This window comes from Prionailurus bengalensis, chromosome B2, assembly GCF_016509475.1.
Source record: "Prionailurus bengalensis isolate Pbe53 chromosome B2, Fcat_Pben_1.1_paternal_pri, whole genome shotgun sequence".
NCBI lineage: Eukaryota > Metazoa > Chordata > Mammalia > Carnivora > Felidae > Prionailurus > Prionailurus bengalensis.
Window position 1 is genome coordinate 80,347,316 of NC_057349.1, and position 14,526 is coordinate 80,361,841.

At 39.0% G+C, this 14,526-nt stretch overlaps 1 protein-coding gene across 1 annotated transcript in view; it reads right to left on the reverse strand.

Annotated features, from left to right (window-relative positions):
- MDN1 (midasin AAA ATPase 1) overlaps positions 1–14,526 on the reverse strand; it is a 173,021-nt gene that overhangs the window by 143,888 nt on the left and 14,607 nt on the right. The window contains exons 4-9 of the mRNA XM_043591932.1: positions 14,059–14,166; positions 13,786–13,978; positions 11,027–11,269; positions 10,654–10,785; positions 7,884–7,987; positions 4,154–4,268 (exon numbers count right to left, since the gene is read on the reverse strand). Of these exons, the coding sequence (XP_043447867.1) occupies positions 4,154–4,268; positions 7,884–7,987; positions 10,654–10,785; positions 11,027–11,269; positions 13,786–13,978; positions 14,059–14,166 (895 nt within the window). The remainder of the gene's footprint in view (positions 1–4,153; positions 4,269–7,883; positions 7,988–10,653; positions 10,786–11,026; positions 11,270–13,785; positions 13,979–14,058; positions 14,167–14,526) is intronic.

Below are 14,526 nucleotides of genomic sequence, written 5' to 3' on the forward strand. Positions count from 1 at the left end.
TTTCCAAAACAGACATTCCTATGATAAAGTTTAATTTATAAATTAAGCATAGTAAGAAGTTAACAATAATTAATAATATAATAGAATTATAACAATATGCTGTAATAAACATTATATGAATGTGGTCTCTCAATATATCTTGTACTGGGGCACCTGGGTGGCTCAGTTGGTTAAGTGTCCGACTTCAGCTCAGGTCATGATCTCACAGTTTGTGAGTTCCAGCCCCGCGTCAGGCTCTGAGCTGTCAGAACAGAGCCTGCTTCCGATTCTGTGTCTCCTTCTCTCTGCCCCTTCCCCACTCACGCTCTCTCTCTCAAAAATAAAAACATTAAAAATTAAAAAAAAAAGAAATTTATTCAATATATTTTGTACTACGATAACGTAAAATGATAAAATGCCTACATGAGATAAAGTGAGATGAATGACACAGGCATTGTGACATACTGTCAGGCTATTTCTGGCCTTCTGACAACATCAGAAGGAGGACCATCTAGACTGAGGTTGACCATGGGTAGCTGAAAGAACAAAAAGTAACAGGGATAAGGGGGAACTACTGTGTAAGAACTTATGCCAATACCCACACCCCTGTCGCCCTCAAAGACCACAACTTTTTTTCCTAGCCAAACGCAGTTATCTGGCAACCTCACCATTTACACAACCTAGGGTGTAGAAGCCAGATGGTAAAAGGGTGTCCAAGCAACATATACATCCAAGTCCTAGGAACTGACTCACTGAAAAATCCTGCAAGTACTACTTACTCTAATTTTTAACTTTATTTTGAGAGATAGAAATATCGTGAGTTGGGGAAGGGCAGAGAGAGAGGAAAGAGAGAGCATCCCATGCAGGCTCCATGCTGCCAGCACAGAGCCAAATGCGGGGCTCAACTCACTAAGTGTTGAGATCATGACCTGAGCCGCAACCAAGAGTCAGACAGAGGCTCAACTGACTGAGCCACCAAGGCGCCCCAATACTTACTCTGATTTTAAACGAAATTCTAGTAAGGTTTGTTATGTCATTTCTCAGCAAATGCAATCAGAAGCAGTTAATAGGAAAAGAGAAAGGAAGTGTGTAAAACCAAACCACAGTAAAACGATTAATGTTAAGTACTGATAAAAAGCAATTGATCTTTAAAAAGCAAACAACAGGGGCACCTGGGTGGCTCAGTCGGCTGGGCATCCGACTGTCCAACTCTTGGTTTCAGCTCAGGTTATGATCTCGCAGTTCGTGGATTCAAGGCCCTCCTCCAGCTCTATGCTGACAGCACAGTGCCTGCTTGGGATGCTCTCTCTCCCTTTCTCTCTGCCCCTCCCCTGCTTGCACATGTGTGCTCTCTCTGTCTCTCTCAAAATACATAAATAAACTTAAAAAAAAAAAACTTTAAAATAAAATTAAAATTAAAAAAAGCAAACAACAGAAATTAAAAGGCAAAAGATGTAGTCCTATTCACTTCAATAACTATTGAAAATTTTCTGCAGAATGATAATTAGTGCTCATGACATTGGTTCCAAGGTTTTATGATATGGACTTATTCAGGCAAGTCTATTTTAAAAGGAAGGGAAATATGTATATATTAGAAATACTGTCATCCAGGGGCACCAGGCTGGCTAAGTTAGTAGAACATGTGGCACTTGATCTTGGGGTCATCAGTTCCCACATCAGGTGTATAGTTAATACAAAAAAAAATTTTTAAAGAAAAGAAATATTGTCATCCAATACATTTAAGTTACCTTGAAGGTATATTGTCATTCCAATTTGTATATGAAAGATGCACTTACTCTGTATTATGTAATATACACATATTTACAAAGATAAAGAACTAAAACCTTTTAACAAATGTCATCTGAAGTGGCAGATCTCATAGATTTTACTTCTTCATGTTGTTTTACTGAAGGATTTTACAACAAATATTGCTGAAAACATTGAATATGGATTAAAAATGAAAACAGAAAACAAAATAAATTCAATTAAATGGATACACACACAGGTTTTTTAAATACAGAATATAAATTTTTGTGTAGGGATGGAACATTTATAAAATCGGTCATATATATTCATGACCTTGGTCACCACAAAATATAGACTATTTTCATCACCCCTTAAACAAACAGTTCCCTCATGTCGCTTCTGCAGTCAGTCCCTTCCCCCACACCCCTGCCTGTGGGAATCAGGAATCAGAATCCAATCCCTATGGTTCTGCTTTCAAGTCTGTCACATACATGTAATCATATAGGATGGAGCGTGTAGTTTGGTTTCTCTCACTCAGCTATTGTTTTTGAGATTCATCTAAACACCACTTCATGTATCACTAGTTTAGTCCTTTTTACTGCTGAGTAGTAATTCCATTATATAAGTGTGTAAATAGTTAATTTTTAAAATATAATGTTATTTCAGCAAGACGTCAAAGACAGCCTTCTAAGCATAAAATAAGTGGGGGTGACAGCAATAGAAATGCAATTCCTTGTACTTCCCATGAGGTCAGCATAGGAGATTACTGTATTTTCTAACTAATATACACAAGTGTTTTCACCACCAGTCACTTATTCAGGTGAATAAGAATTTATTAGTAAGTCCAGAAGTTTAAAAATAACAAGCGAGCCTCTCAAGGTCAACTATTTAAATATGATATACTTCATATAAGTGATGAGGTGAATGCTCCTATGGTACGTCCTGTGAACAGAATGACTCACAGCTGCTCATGACAGGAATGGAAAGATGAGCTTTGGCTTTTACTTTAAGAACACAAGTGAAAAAAAAATAAAGTAGCTGTAAATGCTGTTCTGATCCTTTCAATCTCCCCCCAAAAAAAAAAAAAAATCACACCTAAATGCGAACTTCAGTCCTTTTTAAAGAACAGATGGCAATTTAGGAATGAAAACTAAACATTCAAAGGTCTACAACTGCAAAAGAAAAGAGCTGCATGATAACACAGTAATACACCAAACAATTACAAATGGCCAGGCATAGTGGATGCTGGGGACACTGGAGGGGCTACTGCTGCGGGCAGCAAAATGGGGAAAGACATACACAGAAATAAGACACCTGGGAACCAGAGTAAGATAAGAAATTAACAAGTCCAAAACAGGCTGCAGAGTTATTAAAAAAAAAGAAAAAAACCACACTGGCAAGAGAAGGCTTCTGAGAGATTGCACGATCAAGCCTTCTCCAGTAATATGGTGAAGTAGATACCGCCCTGAAAAACCCCCTCTGCTAATAAACAACTAAAAGATTTGATAATGTTGTCTTGTCACTTATTTAAATAAAAACTTATACCAAGAGTAAAGCATCCTTCCCATCCTTCCCATGCCTGAATGATCACTGACAATGCACTTCTCTAAAATGAAGCATTGCAGATTAGGAAGCTTTCCAAATGAGGGAGTAGATACAAAGGGAAAATGAGAGGTTAGCAGGGTGAAGAGAGGTACACCTCATAATGATTAAGGATAACCAGCAAAAACTAAAGTGAATCAATGTGGAAAATAAAAAAAATAATAATTTATCTCAATTTTCATTAATACCCGGAACACAATGTACACTAAGTTGCTGGGTGTTAAAGACATTAGTTACAAAACAACTTAGTAAACAAAAAAAGTTCTTTGGAAACAATGGAGAAAACTTAAATACAGTCTGAGAATTATATGGTAATGAGGATAGGGCACCTGGGTGGCTCAGTCAGTTGAGTGTCTGACTCTTGATCTCAGCTCAGGTCATGATTTCACAGTTCGTGGGTTTGAGCCCTACTTTAGGCTCTACACTAACAGTGAGGAGCCTGCTTGAGATTCTCTCCCTCTCTCTCTGTCCATCGCCTGCTCATGCTTACACACATGCGCTCTCTCTCAAAATAAATAAATAAACCTTAAAAAAAATGTTACTGAGGAATTACTGTTCATTTTATAGAGTATAATAAAGTTATTGTGATTACGCATGAAAATGCATTTAAGTTTTTAGAGATGCATAAGTATGAAACGTTTGCTTTCCAATATATTCGCAAATAAATACCAGATGAAGTTAGTACAGTAAAATGTTAGTACATTAACTATTAATGAGTATTTTGGTGATTCATTATACCATTTCCTCTATTTACATGTATATCTGGAACTTTTAACAATAAAAACTAAAGAAAAGCATCTGTACTTTCTCACTAATAACGACATACCTCATTCAGTTCTTTCTTATCCATGTTATCCATGTGAATTTTGGTCCAATATTTGTCTAGCAGAGCAGCATGACTATTTAGAGGTCGATACCAATTTCCTCCACAGCTCAAGAGTCTGTATTTCAAAATAAAAAAAATTACACAAAACTCCCAATTTTAATCTTTAATTATGCCTCTAGTTGCCCTTGCTAGACAGTATCTCATATATGAATAACACTCACAACCCCTTCTGGTGCCAGATATGCTGGGCTCATAGGGCAGAAGACAAATGAAAGGTTGCCAATTGACCCAAGTCTGACTCTTTTCCTAAGGGGGTACAATAGAGCTTTAACCAAGTTATTTTCTTTATCTATTTTATTTTTTTCTTCTAAATATGATATATTGTCAAGTCAGCTAACATACAGTACATACGGTGTACTCTTGGTTTCGGGAGTAGAGTCCCATGATTCATCACTTATATACAACACCCAGTGCTCATCCCAACAAGTGCCCTCCTCAATGCCCATCACCCTTTTCTCCCTTCCCTCCTGCCACCTCCCCATCCACCCTGTTTGTTCTCTGTATTTAAGAGTCTCTTATGGTTTGCCTCCCTCTCTCTCTGTTTGAAACTATTTTTTCCCCTTCCCTTCCCCCATAGTCTTCTGTTGAGTTTCTCAAATTCCACATGAGTGAAAACATGTATCTGTGTTTCTCTGACTGACTTATTTCATTTAGCATAATACTCTCCAGTTCCAGCCACGTTGTTGCAAATGGCAAGAATTCATTCTTGTCATTGCCAAGTAGTATTCCATTGTATATACAAACTGCAACTTCTTTATTCATTCATCAGTTGATGGACATTTGGGCTCTCTCCAGAATTTGGCTATTGTTGATGGCACTGCTATAAACATTGGGGTACATGTGCCCCTGTGAATCAGCACTCCTCTATCCTTTGGATAAATCCAAAGTGCTATTGCTGGGTTGTAGGGTAATTCTATTTTTAATTTTTTGAGGAAACTCCACACTGTTTTCCAAAGCAGCTGCACCAGTTTGCATTCCCAAAACCAGTGTAAGAGGGTTCCCGTTTCTCCACATCACTGCCAGCATCTGTTGTTTCCTGAGTTGTTAATTTTAGACACTGACTACTGTGAGGTGGTAGCTCAATGTTAATCAAGTCATTTTCTAATCACTGCAAATGATTCTATCAGGTGTTTTGATATTTTTTTAATTAAAAAAAATTTTTTTAGGGGTGCCTGGGTGGCTCAGTCGGTTAAGCATCCGACTTCAGCCAGGTCACGATCTCGCGGTCCGTGAGTTCGAGCCCCGCGTCGGGCTCTGGGCTGATGGCTCAGAGCCTGGAGCCTGTTTCCGATTCTGTGTCTCCCTCTCTCTCTGCCCCTCCCCCGTTCATGCTCTGTCTCTCTCTGTCTCAAAAATAAATAAACGTCAAAAAAAAAAAATTTAAAAAAAAAATTTTTTTTAATGTTTATTCTGAGAGAGATAGAGTACAAGTGAGGAGGGGCAGAGAGAGAGGAAGCCACAGAATCCAGAGCAGGCTCCAGGCTCCGAGCTGTCAGCACAGTGCACGACGCTGGGCTCCAACTCACAAACCGTAAGATTATGCATGACCTAAGCGGAAGTCAGTCACTTAACTGACTGAGCCACCCAGATGCCCCATCAGGTATTTTAACACACATTTCTCTTCCTTAAGACATAACTTCAGGAAAGAGAAAACATAATCCAAGGCCGCTAGCATTAAAAGTAAGTTCACTGCTGGGGCACCTGGGTGGCTCAGTTGGTTAAGCATCGGACTTTGGCTCAGATCATGATCTCACAGTTCAGGGGTTGGAGCCCTGCACTGGGCTCTGTGCTGACAGTTCAGAGCCTGGCACCTGCTTCAGCTTCTGTGTCTCCCTCTCTCTCTGTCCCTCCCCCACTTGCGCTCTGTCTCTCAAAAATGAATAAACATTAAAAAAAATTAAAGTTCACTGCTTATTACCAAAAGCTACTATACCAAAATTATTCAAAATTTCAAGAAGGAATATTCATTAAACACATACTCTGGCCAAGCCACAAGCCTACACCCAGGCCATTTCACATAATCCTCACAACTTCCTAAGGAGATGGTACCCTACTTTTCTTCTAACGCATAAAGGAGGATGGGGCACCTGGGTAGCTCAGTCGGTTGAGTGTCCAACTTCGGCTCAGGTCATGATCTCACAGTTCATGAGTTCAAGCCTTGCATCAGGCTCTGTGCTGATGGCTCAGAGCTTGGAGCCTGTTTTGGATTCTCTCTCTCTCTCTCTCTCTCTCGCTCTCGCTCTCGCTCTCTGTCCTTCCCTGGCTCTGTCTCTCTCTCAAAAATAAACATTAAAAAAATTTTTTTTAAGAAGAGGCGGCAAGGTCCTTTGATCACTCAACTATGACTATAAATGGAAGAGCCAAGAACTGAATTCAAGTCTGTCTGACACCTTTCTATGATGTCCCAGGACTTTCTGAGATATGAACATAGCAGGAAAGAACTTCACTGTTTCTATGAATGAAACCAGGGTTTATTTAAGAAAAAAAAAGCAAGGTCTAGCAAAGTGCTCCTTGAAAACCGTTAGGTTAACTCCACCCTCCGTCTGTAAATGTTCACTGAGGCAAACACTAATTTAACCACCACTAAAATACAATGTGACATTAGTGTCATTCTTGGGCAGTTTAAGACCATGGGAAAGCTGTAAAGACACAGACTAGCAGTAGGAAATAAACCACTACATCCATGTTGTTATAAAAGATAGACAAGAACATATACTAAGTTCGTTTAGGTTTTATTCCTTTGTTGATGCTTACGTTCAATTTTTTCACTGGTTAAAATTTACAGGTCATCATCATCACCATCATCGTGGCTAGCCATTAGTTAGTTGGGCACTTATTATGTAAGAAGTCTTTAACATAAATTATTTCATTTAATCTTTACCACCTACACCAAGTCATAAAGTAGGTATTATTAGCCCCATCATTATCAGACAAGCAAGATACACACAAATACAAAATGTAGTGTCAGGACTCAAACCTAGGGCTGTCTCACAACAGTTCCACTGGTGATTATTTCTGAAAACATGAAACAAGGTGTAGTTTTAAAAAACTGGATATTTTTAAGTGGGGGGGGAAAAACCCTCTCATTTTCTGATTTAGTTATCTCTATTTAAAATAGGAATGAAGGGGTGCCTAGCTGGCTCAGTCATTACAATATGCAATTCTTGATCTGCAGGTTGTGAGTTCAAGCCCCACGTTGGGCACAGAGCCCACTTAAATTTTAAAAAGCTACAGGGGCACCTGGGTGGCTTAGTTGATTAAGCATCCAACTCTTGATTTCAGCTCAGGTCAGGATCACAGCTTGTGGGATCAAGCCCCATGTCATGCTCTGTGCTGAGTTTGCAGCCTGCTTAAGATTTTCTCTGCCTCTCTCTCTCTCTGACCCTCTCCCCCACTAGTGCACTCTCTTTCTCTAAAAATTAAAAACAAACAAACAAAAACTTCAGTAATCAAAGACAAATGGTGTAAAGACAAATGAACAACGGAACAAAATAGAGAGTGCTGATATAGAATCAGGTATTTTTAAAATAAGTAAAGAATGAAAATTGGATCTGTCATCACTTGCTTAAAGTGGGCCCAGGAAACTCTATTCCAGGGATTTTGGACTCTAGTGTGTGAATGTATGAGGAAAAGCCTCCACAGTGGAAACAGAAAGGTTAAAAGGACATACCTCCTAGTTGCAAAGAACTGAAATCCAGGAGCCACTTTCAGACAGTCACCTCGGCCGGGAATCAAGAGCTCTCCGTTCTCCAAGAGAGGGATCAGCACAGAAACCTAAATCACAAAACCCCACTGGTAAAGCTATTAAAGCAACAACAACAACAATAAACCCTTCTCTCCAAATGATGAGCACATCTGTAAAGGAAACCTTAATTCTCATAGCATGAACTGGGTCCAAAAGGCAGATAGGAATGTCTGAGCCACCTATACTCTGACAGAATGATTTATTCATTCCACATTCACTAAGTGCCTACTATGGACTAGAAACAAGCCAGACACTAAAAATCCAGGCATGACTGAGGCTTTACAGCCGAGCCTCTGATGGAATAGCCATGCAAACCACCATACAGCATGACCCCAGAGCTGAAGATAGAGGGTGGCTATGAATCAGAATGGAATAGTGTAGAAGCAGGGCAGTGAAGCCATCCCAGAGGTAATGATATTCACTCAGTCTTAAATCTGAGCAAGAATTAGCCAGGTTTGGTGGGAGAGAAATGGCACAAACTAAACTCCATGTAAAAATATTCAAATGGATAAAAGTCTTTGTTCCTAAGAGTATGTCATAAAAGGATTCTGTTGTTAGGGCAGAATGTGCATATGAAGTAGTGGAAAACTACAAAACTTAGAGATAAATGACTTGGGGTCTCCTGTGCTGACTAGGATACATCAAACTTCTGGCTTGCTAACTGTGGCAGAAAAGGTTGTTCTGAGAACGAGCAGACAAGCTCCATTTTGGACATCTTGAACTTCCACCAGCTAAGGGACATTCAAGTAGATATTTCCGACAAAAAGGTGGACCAGACATATGGATCTAGGGAACATGAGTTTATACAGGAAGTTTAAAAAGAAAAACCAAAGTAAGAAGTCCAAAGAGTCCAGTCTATACAAAATGGGACTCAATGTAGAATTTTATGATGTTTATCAAATATTGGCAAAGGGAGACCAAGACAGAAACTGTCAGTTTGGTCTTGAATCAGGACCTGGTCATCAAGGAATATAATTAACTATAGGACAGGGATGGATCCCTAGGCTCCATCATGGCCTGGATGGACTATCTCTTATGTTCATCTATCTTCTTTGGCTCTAATTCCACAATCCATAATCCTAATGACTTCCCAGGTACCCTGGTATCTAAAAAACATGCCAGGGAAGACAGCACTAGAAAATGAAAGGCCTTAGTTTTGGTGTGGAGAGGAGGAAAAAAAAATGAAGAAGAAAACAGAAAAGAAAGTGAAAACCCTCAGCAAATATTTGGCCATGTGGTTTATGTTTCAGTTGTATTATTAAGTCTCATTTGTAGGAGTCAGCCTTAGCTCTGAGCTTATTAAGAAAACTAAGTTTCCAGTCCTATAAAACTGAGCATTAAGACCTTACAACATGGTATGTCAATGAGACTCAAGAAACAAACCAAAACAAAACAAAACAAAAGGGAGAGAGAGAGACAGAGACCCTAGAACATGGTAATCATATTATGAGGCCCTACCTGGGCCAGTAATTCCATTACATCTTTACTTCATCAGACTGTAAAATCATCGCAATACACATGTATTTATAGCTACTCCTTCCCCTTCATATTTTCCTAAACCTACACATACAAACACACACACACTCTCACGTTATTCTCCTATCCAAAAGGTACTTTAGGGTTCATGATTAAAAAAAAAAAAAAATTAAAACCAATCTCAGGAAAATGTGCCCAAGGAAGAATTTTTCATTCTGCAATACATTTTTGTCATACTTTACAAAATATAGAGGAAACATGGACTGCCTGCATAGTTATTTTGATACACATAGAAGAGTAATCTTTAAAAAATGAAAATATACGTCCAGTAGATTTTCCTTAATGAAACCAAGGCAAGATACTCTTGTTACATCATCTCTTCTTCATCTGTCCTCAGCCCACTGCTCTATGGATGCCATAGCTAGGAAGTAGGGTCTTAAAGTTCTCAGTGTATCTGTAACATTGGTAAGATGTTTCCCACAAGGCCTATTCTTGGAAAGGTTATGAAACTAGTCACATAATTTAACTAAAGGAGGAAAAAACTACAGTGAAATTGGTCACATATCCGATTATAGTAGTTCCCCCTATCCACACATGTATGTTTCAACACCCCTGGTGGATGTTTGAAATTGTGGATAATACAGATCCCTATTTACAGTATACTTTTTCTTACACAAACATACCTATGATAAAGTTTAACATAAACTGGCAAGGTAAGAGATTAACAACAATAACTAACAGTAAAATAGAATAATTCTAACAATATACTATAAAAAAAGATATGTGAATGGAGTCTCTCTTTCTCAAAGTATCTTATTGTACTGTACTTACCCTTCTTGTGGAGATGAAAGATGATAAAATGCCTAGGTAACAGTGAGGTGAATGACCGAGGCACTGTGACATAGCGTCAGGCTACTACTAACCTTCAGAAGACACAGGAGGAGAATCATTTGCTTCAGGACCGTGGGTAACCACAGGTAACTGAACAGCAGATAAGGGGGGACTACTCTACTGAATGAAACAGCACCAGTGGAATTTTATCAATTTTCTATCAAAAAAGAGACAAGCCAAGTAATCCTACCTCAAACCAGATTAGGTAGGCAACCATGAATGAGCTTCTTGCAAAACATACCATCTCAAATCAAACACCTCCCAGAATCACTATTAACCAAATGCTCTTCAAAGGTAGAATCAGCAAATAATTAGTGAGATGACATACCACATCTAAAGGGGCATAGTCAATATCCTCCAGAAGGATCCAGTGTCCCTTTGTGGCTGCCTGTGTCAGGGTACCAGGTTGCCACACAAACTCTCCTGGGACATCTGTGCAGCGATACATTCCCAACAGCATCTACAGGAAGAGGTTAAAGTAATTACTGACACCACACATCTGAGATAACAATTGCTATAACCTTTGATTAACTGTTAAACTTCTATACAGAAATAAGCAGGCACTTGAGGTTTTTACAGCTTGGTCCCATCAGTTATGAAGAAGACCAAGGACTATTCTCACATCCCTTAGCAAAAACAATACTTTAATGCAAACATTTATAAGCATGCTAATCCACCAAAACCTGCCATTTCTTAATTACCTTACTGTCGGTCTGATCTCCAAGCTGGACTTTAAGAAGCTGAGGGGGCTTCCTTCTACCCGTCATTGCACCTAAGTATTCAACTAAGGAAGTTTTGCCACATCCTATCGGTCCTTCCAACAATACAGCATTCTGAGAAGCCACTGCCATAGCCAGCGTCTGAAGATTTTTGCAGATTGAATCAACCAGCACATAAGACCTAAAGGCCAGCTCCTGTTCACGAGAAGAACTTCTATTACTAGCCTAAGGAGGCAAGTGAAAAATAAAAGGCATGTCAACAGTCTTTCCTCCAAAGGGTACACATTAGTTTCTACAACGATGCTTCCACTGACCTTTACATAAACCTCTAAATTACTACTATCAGCACTATAGTAACCGTAGGTAGGTTATCCAAAATAGGATCTTTTTCCTTCTGGCAGAAATTTGCTAACAAATTTAAGGAAAGTCTCCCAGAGTTTAAGAAGTCAAAAAAGTTGACACATGAGGGATGGGGGCAAACCTAATCTCATGAAGAGATTTTTATTTGTTTTCCTTCCTCTCGCCACATTCTAAGATTTCGTTATCTAAGATCAAAAATGTAAACAATAGGGGCGCCTGGGTGGCTCAGTCAGTTAAGTGGCCGACTTCGGCTCAGGTCATGATCTCACAGTCCATGAGTTCGAGCCCCGCGTCGGGCTCTGTGCTGACAGCTCAGAGCCTGGAGCCTGTTTCAGATTCTGTGTCTCCCTCTCTCTGACCCTCCCCTGTTCATGCTCTGTCTCTCTCTGTCTCAAAAAATAAATAAACGTTAAAAAAAAAAAATTAAAAAAAAAAGAATGTAAACAATAGGGGTGCATGGCGGGCTCAGTCAGTAACAGTATGCGTCTTGGTCTCAAGCTCCATGTTGGGCATGGAGCCTACTTAAAAAAAAAAAAGAATGCACACAACTATTTACAAATCAGGGAAATCAAATCAGGGAAGTATGAACACTAAAAGGATGTTTTGTATTATAAAATTGTTACATTTTTTTCAGGTGTAATAAAGAATAATGGCTTTTTTAAAGTTCTTTTCCTTTATACATATTGAAATATTTAGGCACGAAATGATGTGACATCTAAAGTTGCTTCAAAATAAGATGGTGTGGGGAGAGTATGCAGCAGTATAAATGAAAGATAATTAACCATAAATTTATAATTACTGAAGCCAAGTGATGGGCACATGGGGATTCATTACACTACTTTTTCTACTTTGGAATATGTTTGATATTTTCCATAACAAAATGTGAAAATGTGAAAAATAATAACTGCTCCCAATATGTTTAATGGACAGAGTTTCAGCTTTCCAAGATGAAAAAGTTCTGGAGTTTATTCACACAACAATGTGAATATATTTAACACCACTGAAGTGCATACTTAAAAATGTTTAAGATGGGTTGGGGCGCCTGGCTGGCTCAGACAGTAGAGCATATGACTCTCGATCTCAGGGTTGTGAGTTCAAGCCTCAGGGTGGAGACAGAGTTTACTTACTAAAAAAAAGTTTAAGATGGTAAATGTTGTATTTTACTGCATTAAAAAGAATTTCAAATAATAATGTACCTAATATAAGAAAAAAGATCTCTTGGAAAAGTGGAATTTTAAGAACTTTTAAGGAATAGTAACTTCTCAAACATGGCTAGTCTCCTATAGATATGTGAAGACAAAATGAGATTCAGGGCCGAAGTTCCTGAACTCTCTGCAGAGCTGTTACTCTCAGCAACTTAGCAGGCAGGCTGGGCCATAGCAACCATTCTGTTCTTCTGCCCCAGTGCCTAGCCACTGGTACTCAACATCAAACCTACCACAACTAGAATCTTTCCCTATGTTAAAATTCTAATGCTCCAAACCTTATCTATATTAGAAAAATGGTTAGGGTTTGGGGGATCTTAGTGACTAGAGGGAAACACAAGGGCCTGCGGAAGCGCTGGTGTCCTAGTGCTAGGTACGTAGATATAGTCAGTTTATGAATAATCATTGAGCTGTACATTTAAGATGTGCATTTTTAAAATGCATATTATGCTTTTTTTTTTTTTTAACTGTACTACCCAATGGATAAACCAATGGTTCAAGGAATGACCCAGGTCTTCTTCCAAAAAGAAAACTGGGTGAACCTGACCATCACACAAAGTGACAACTAACTAAAAACTGGCTGCGAATAGCTTCAGATTACAGAGCTAGATTTTGATCTATAAGCTTTTCCAAAGTGTGGGTCTGGAGCCATATTTTTGGAAAGAAGCTCATTTCATATGACAGGGGGAAAGCTCACTACTGTTATTAGTCTCCTACCTAACAACCAAAAAGAATATTCTGAAAAAAAGAGGCCGCTGGGAGTTATACCTGGGCCTGGCACCGTCTCTACAAAGGGCAGCCCATGGGTCTCCGGGCCAGTCATTCTACCTTTGTTTTACATAAATATGGTATCACAACATGCGCTACCCAACTTCACAGAGTTACCGTAGCAAATAAATAAGAGAGTATATGGAAGTGCTTTGCTAACGTTAAAAGCATCACATCGACATCATTAGACTTTCTAATTTAACATCAAAAAGAGACAAAGAAACTATCAGAGAAGAGGACCCTGGGTAAATTTTCCTTAATCTATTCTGAATAGTTCTGTACATGGAACAGCAATTTGGAAAACTCAACTCGGCTCACACCTATAACACACAGTCCAGCCAAGGAAAAAAGCACACTCAATGTTTAAGAGGGGAGAAGAGGACACACATCCCACTAATGCCAATATACCTGCTCTCCAGGGGCTGGTGGCTGCCCAGGCAGCACCACGCCACAGACAGCAGTCACCCTGGCAGAGAGATCAGCTGAAACAAGATGGCCCTGTAAGTACTGCAGCTCTTTCTCCTTACGCCAAAGGGAGGCTTCTGGATTAGCCAAAACCAAGGCCTTCTCCAAGTCCTGCAGCTGGGCCTCTTCTAATAACCTGAGGAAAATGAATATCTCATTAGTTACTTTAATGCACTGTAAGGCTACATCAAGATCTCCAGGAATCCTCCTTCTTACCTTAACCTGAAATGGATCAGTTCCTCACTATTAAAAATCTTCTTAAGGAATGATAACTTGTGCTCTTCATTCATACAGGTGACCAAAGCAAGACAATTGGCTGTGTACCTGGAGAAAACCAAAGTATACATAAACTTAGGAAAAGCAACTGATTCTCAAGAAAAAAGAAAATTTTCTCGCCAACTAAACATTAGAAAAGGGAATTTTAGGAGTGCCTGGCTGGCTTAGTGGGTACAGCATGTAACTCTTGATTTCAGGGTTCTAAGTTCGAGCCCCATGTTGGGTGTAGAGATTACTAAAAACTTAAATTAAAAAAAGAAAAACTTTAAAAAGAAAAAAAGGAAATCTTATAGAATTAATACATTTCAATACATTTGAGAGTAGAAAATACAAATCAAGTATGATGAATTCACCTGATAGAACGTGAAAAAGGTAGAACTCCATTAAGTATCATCTCATTTGCCACTG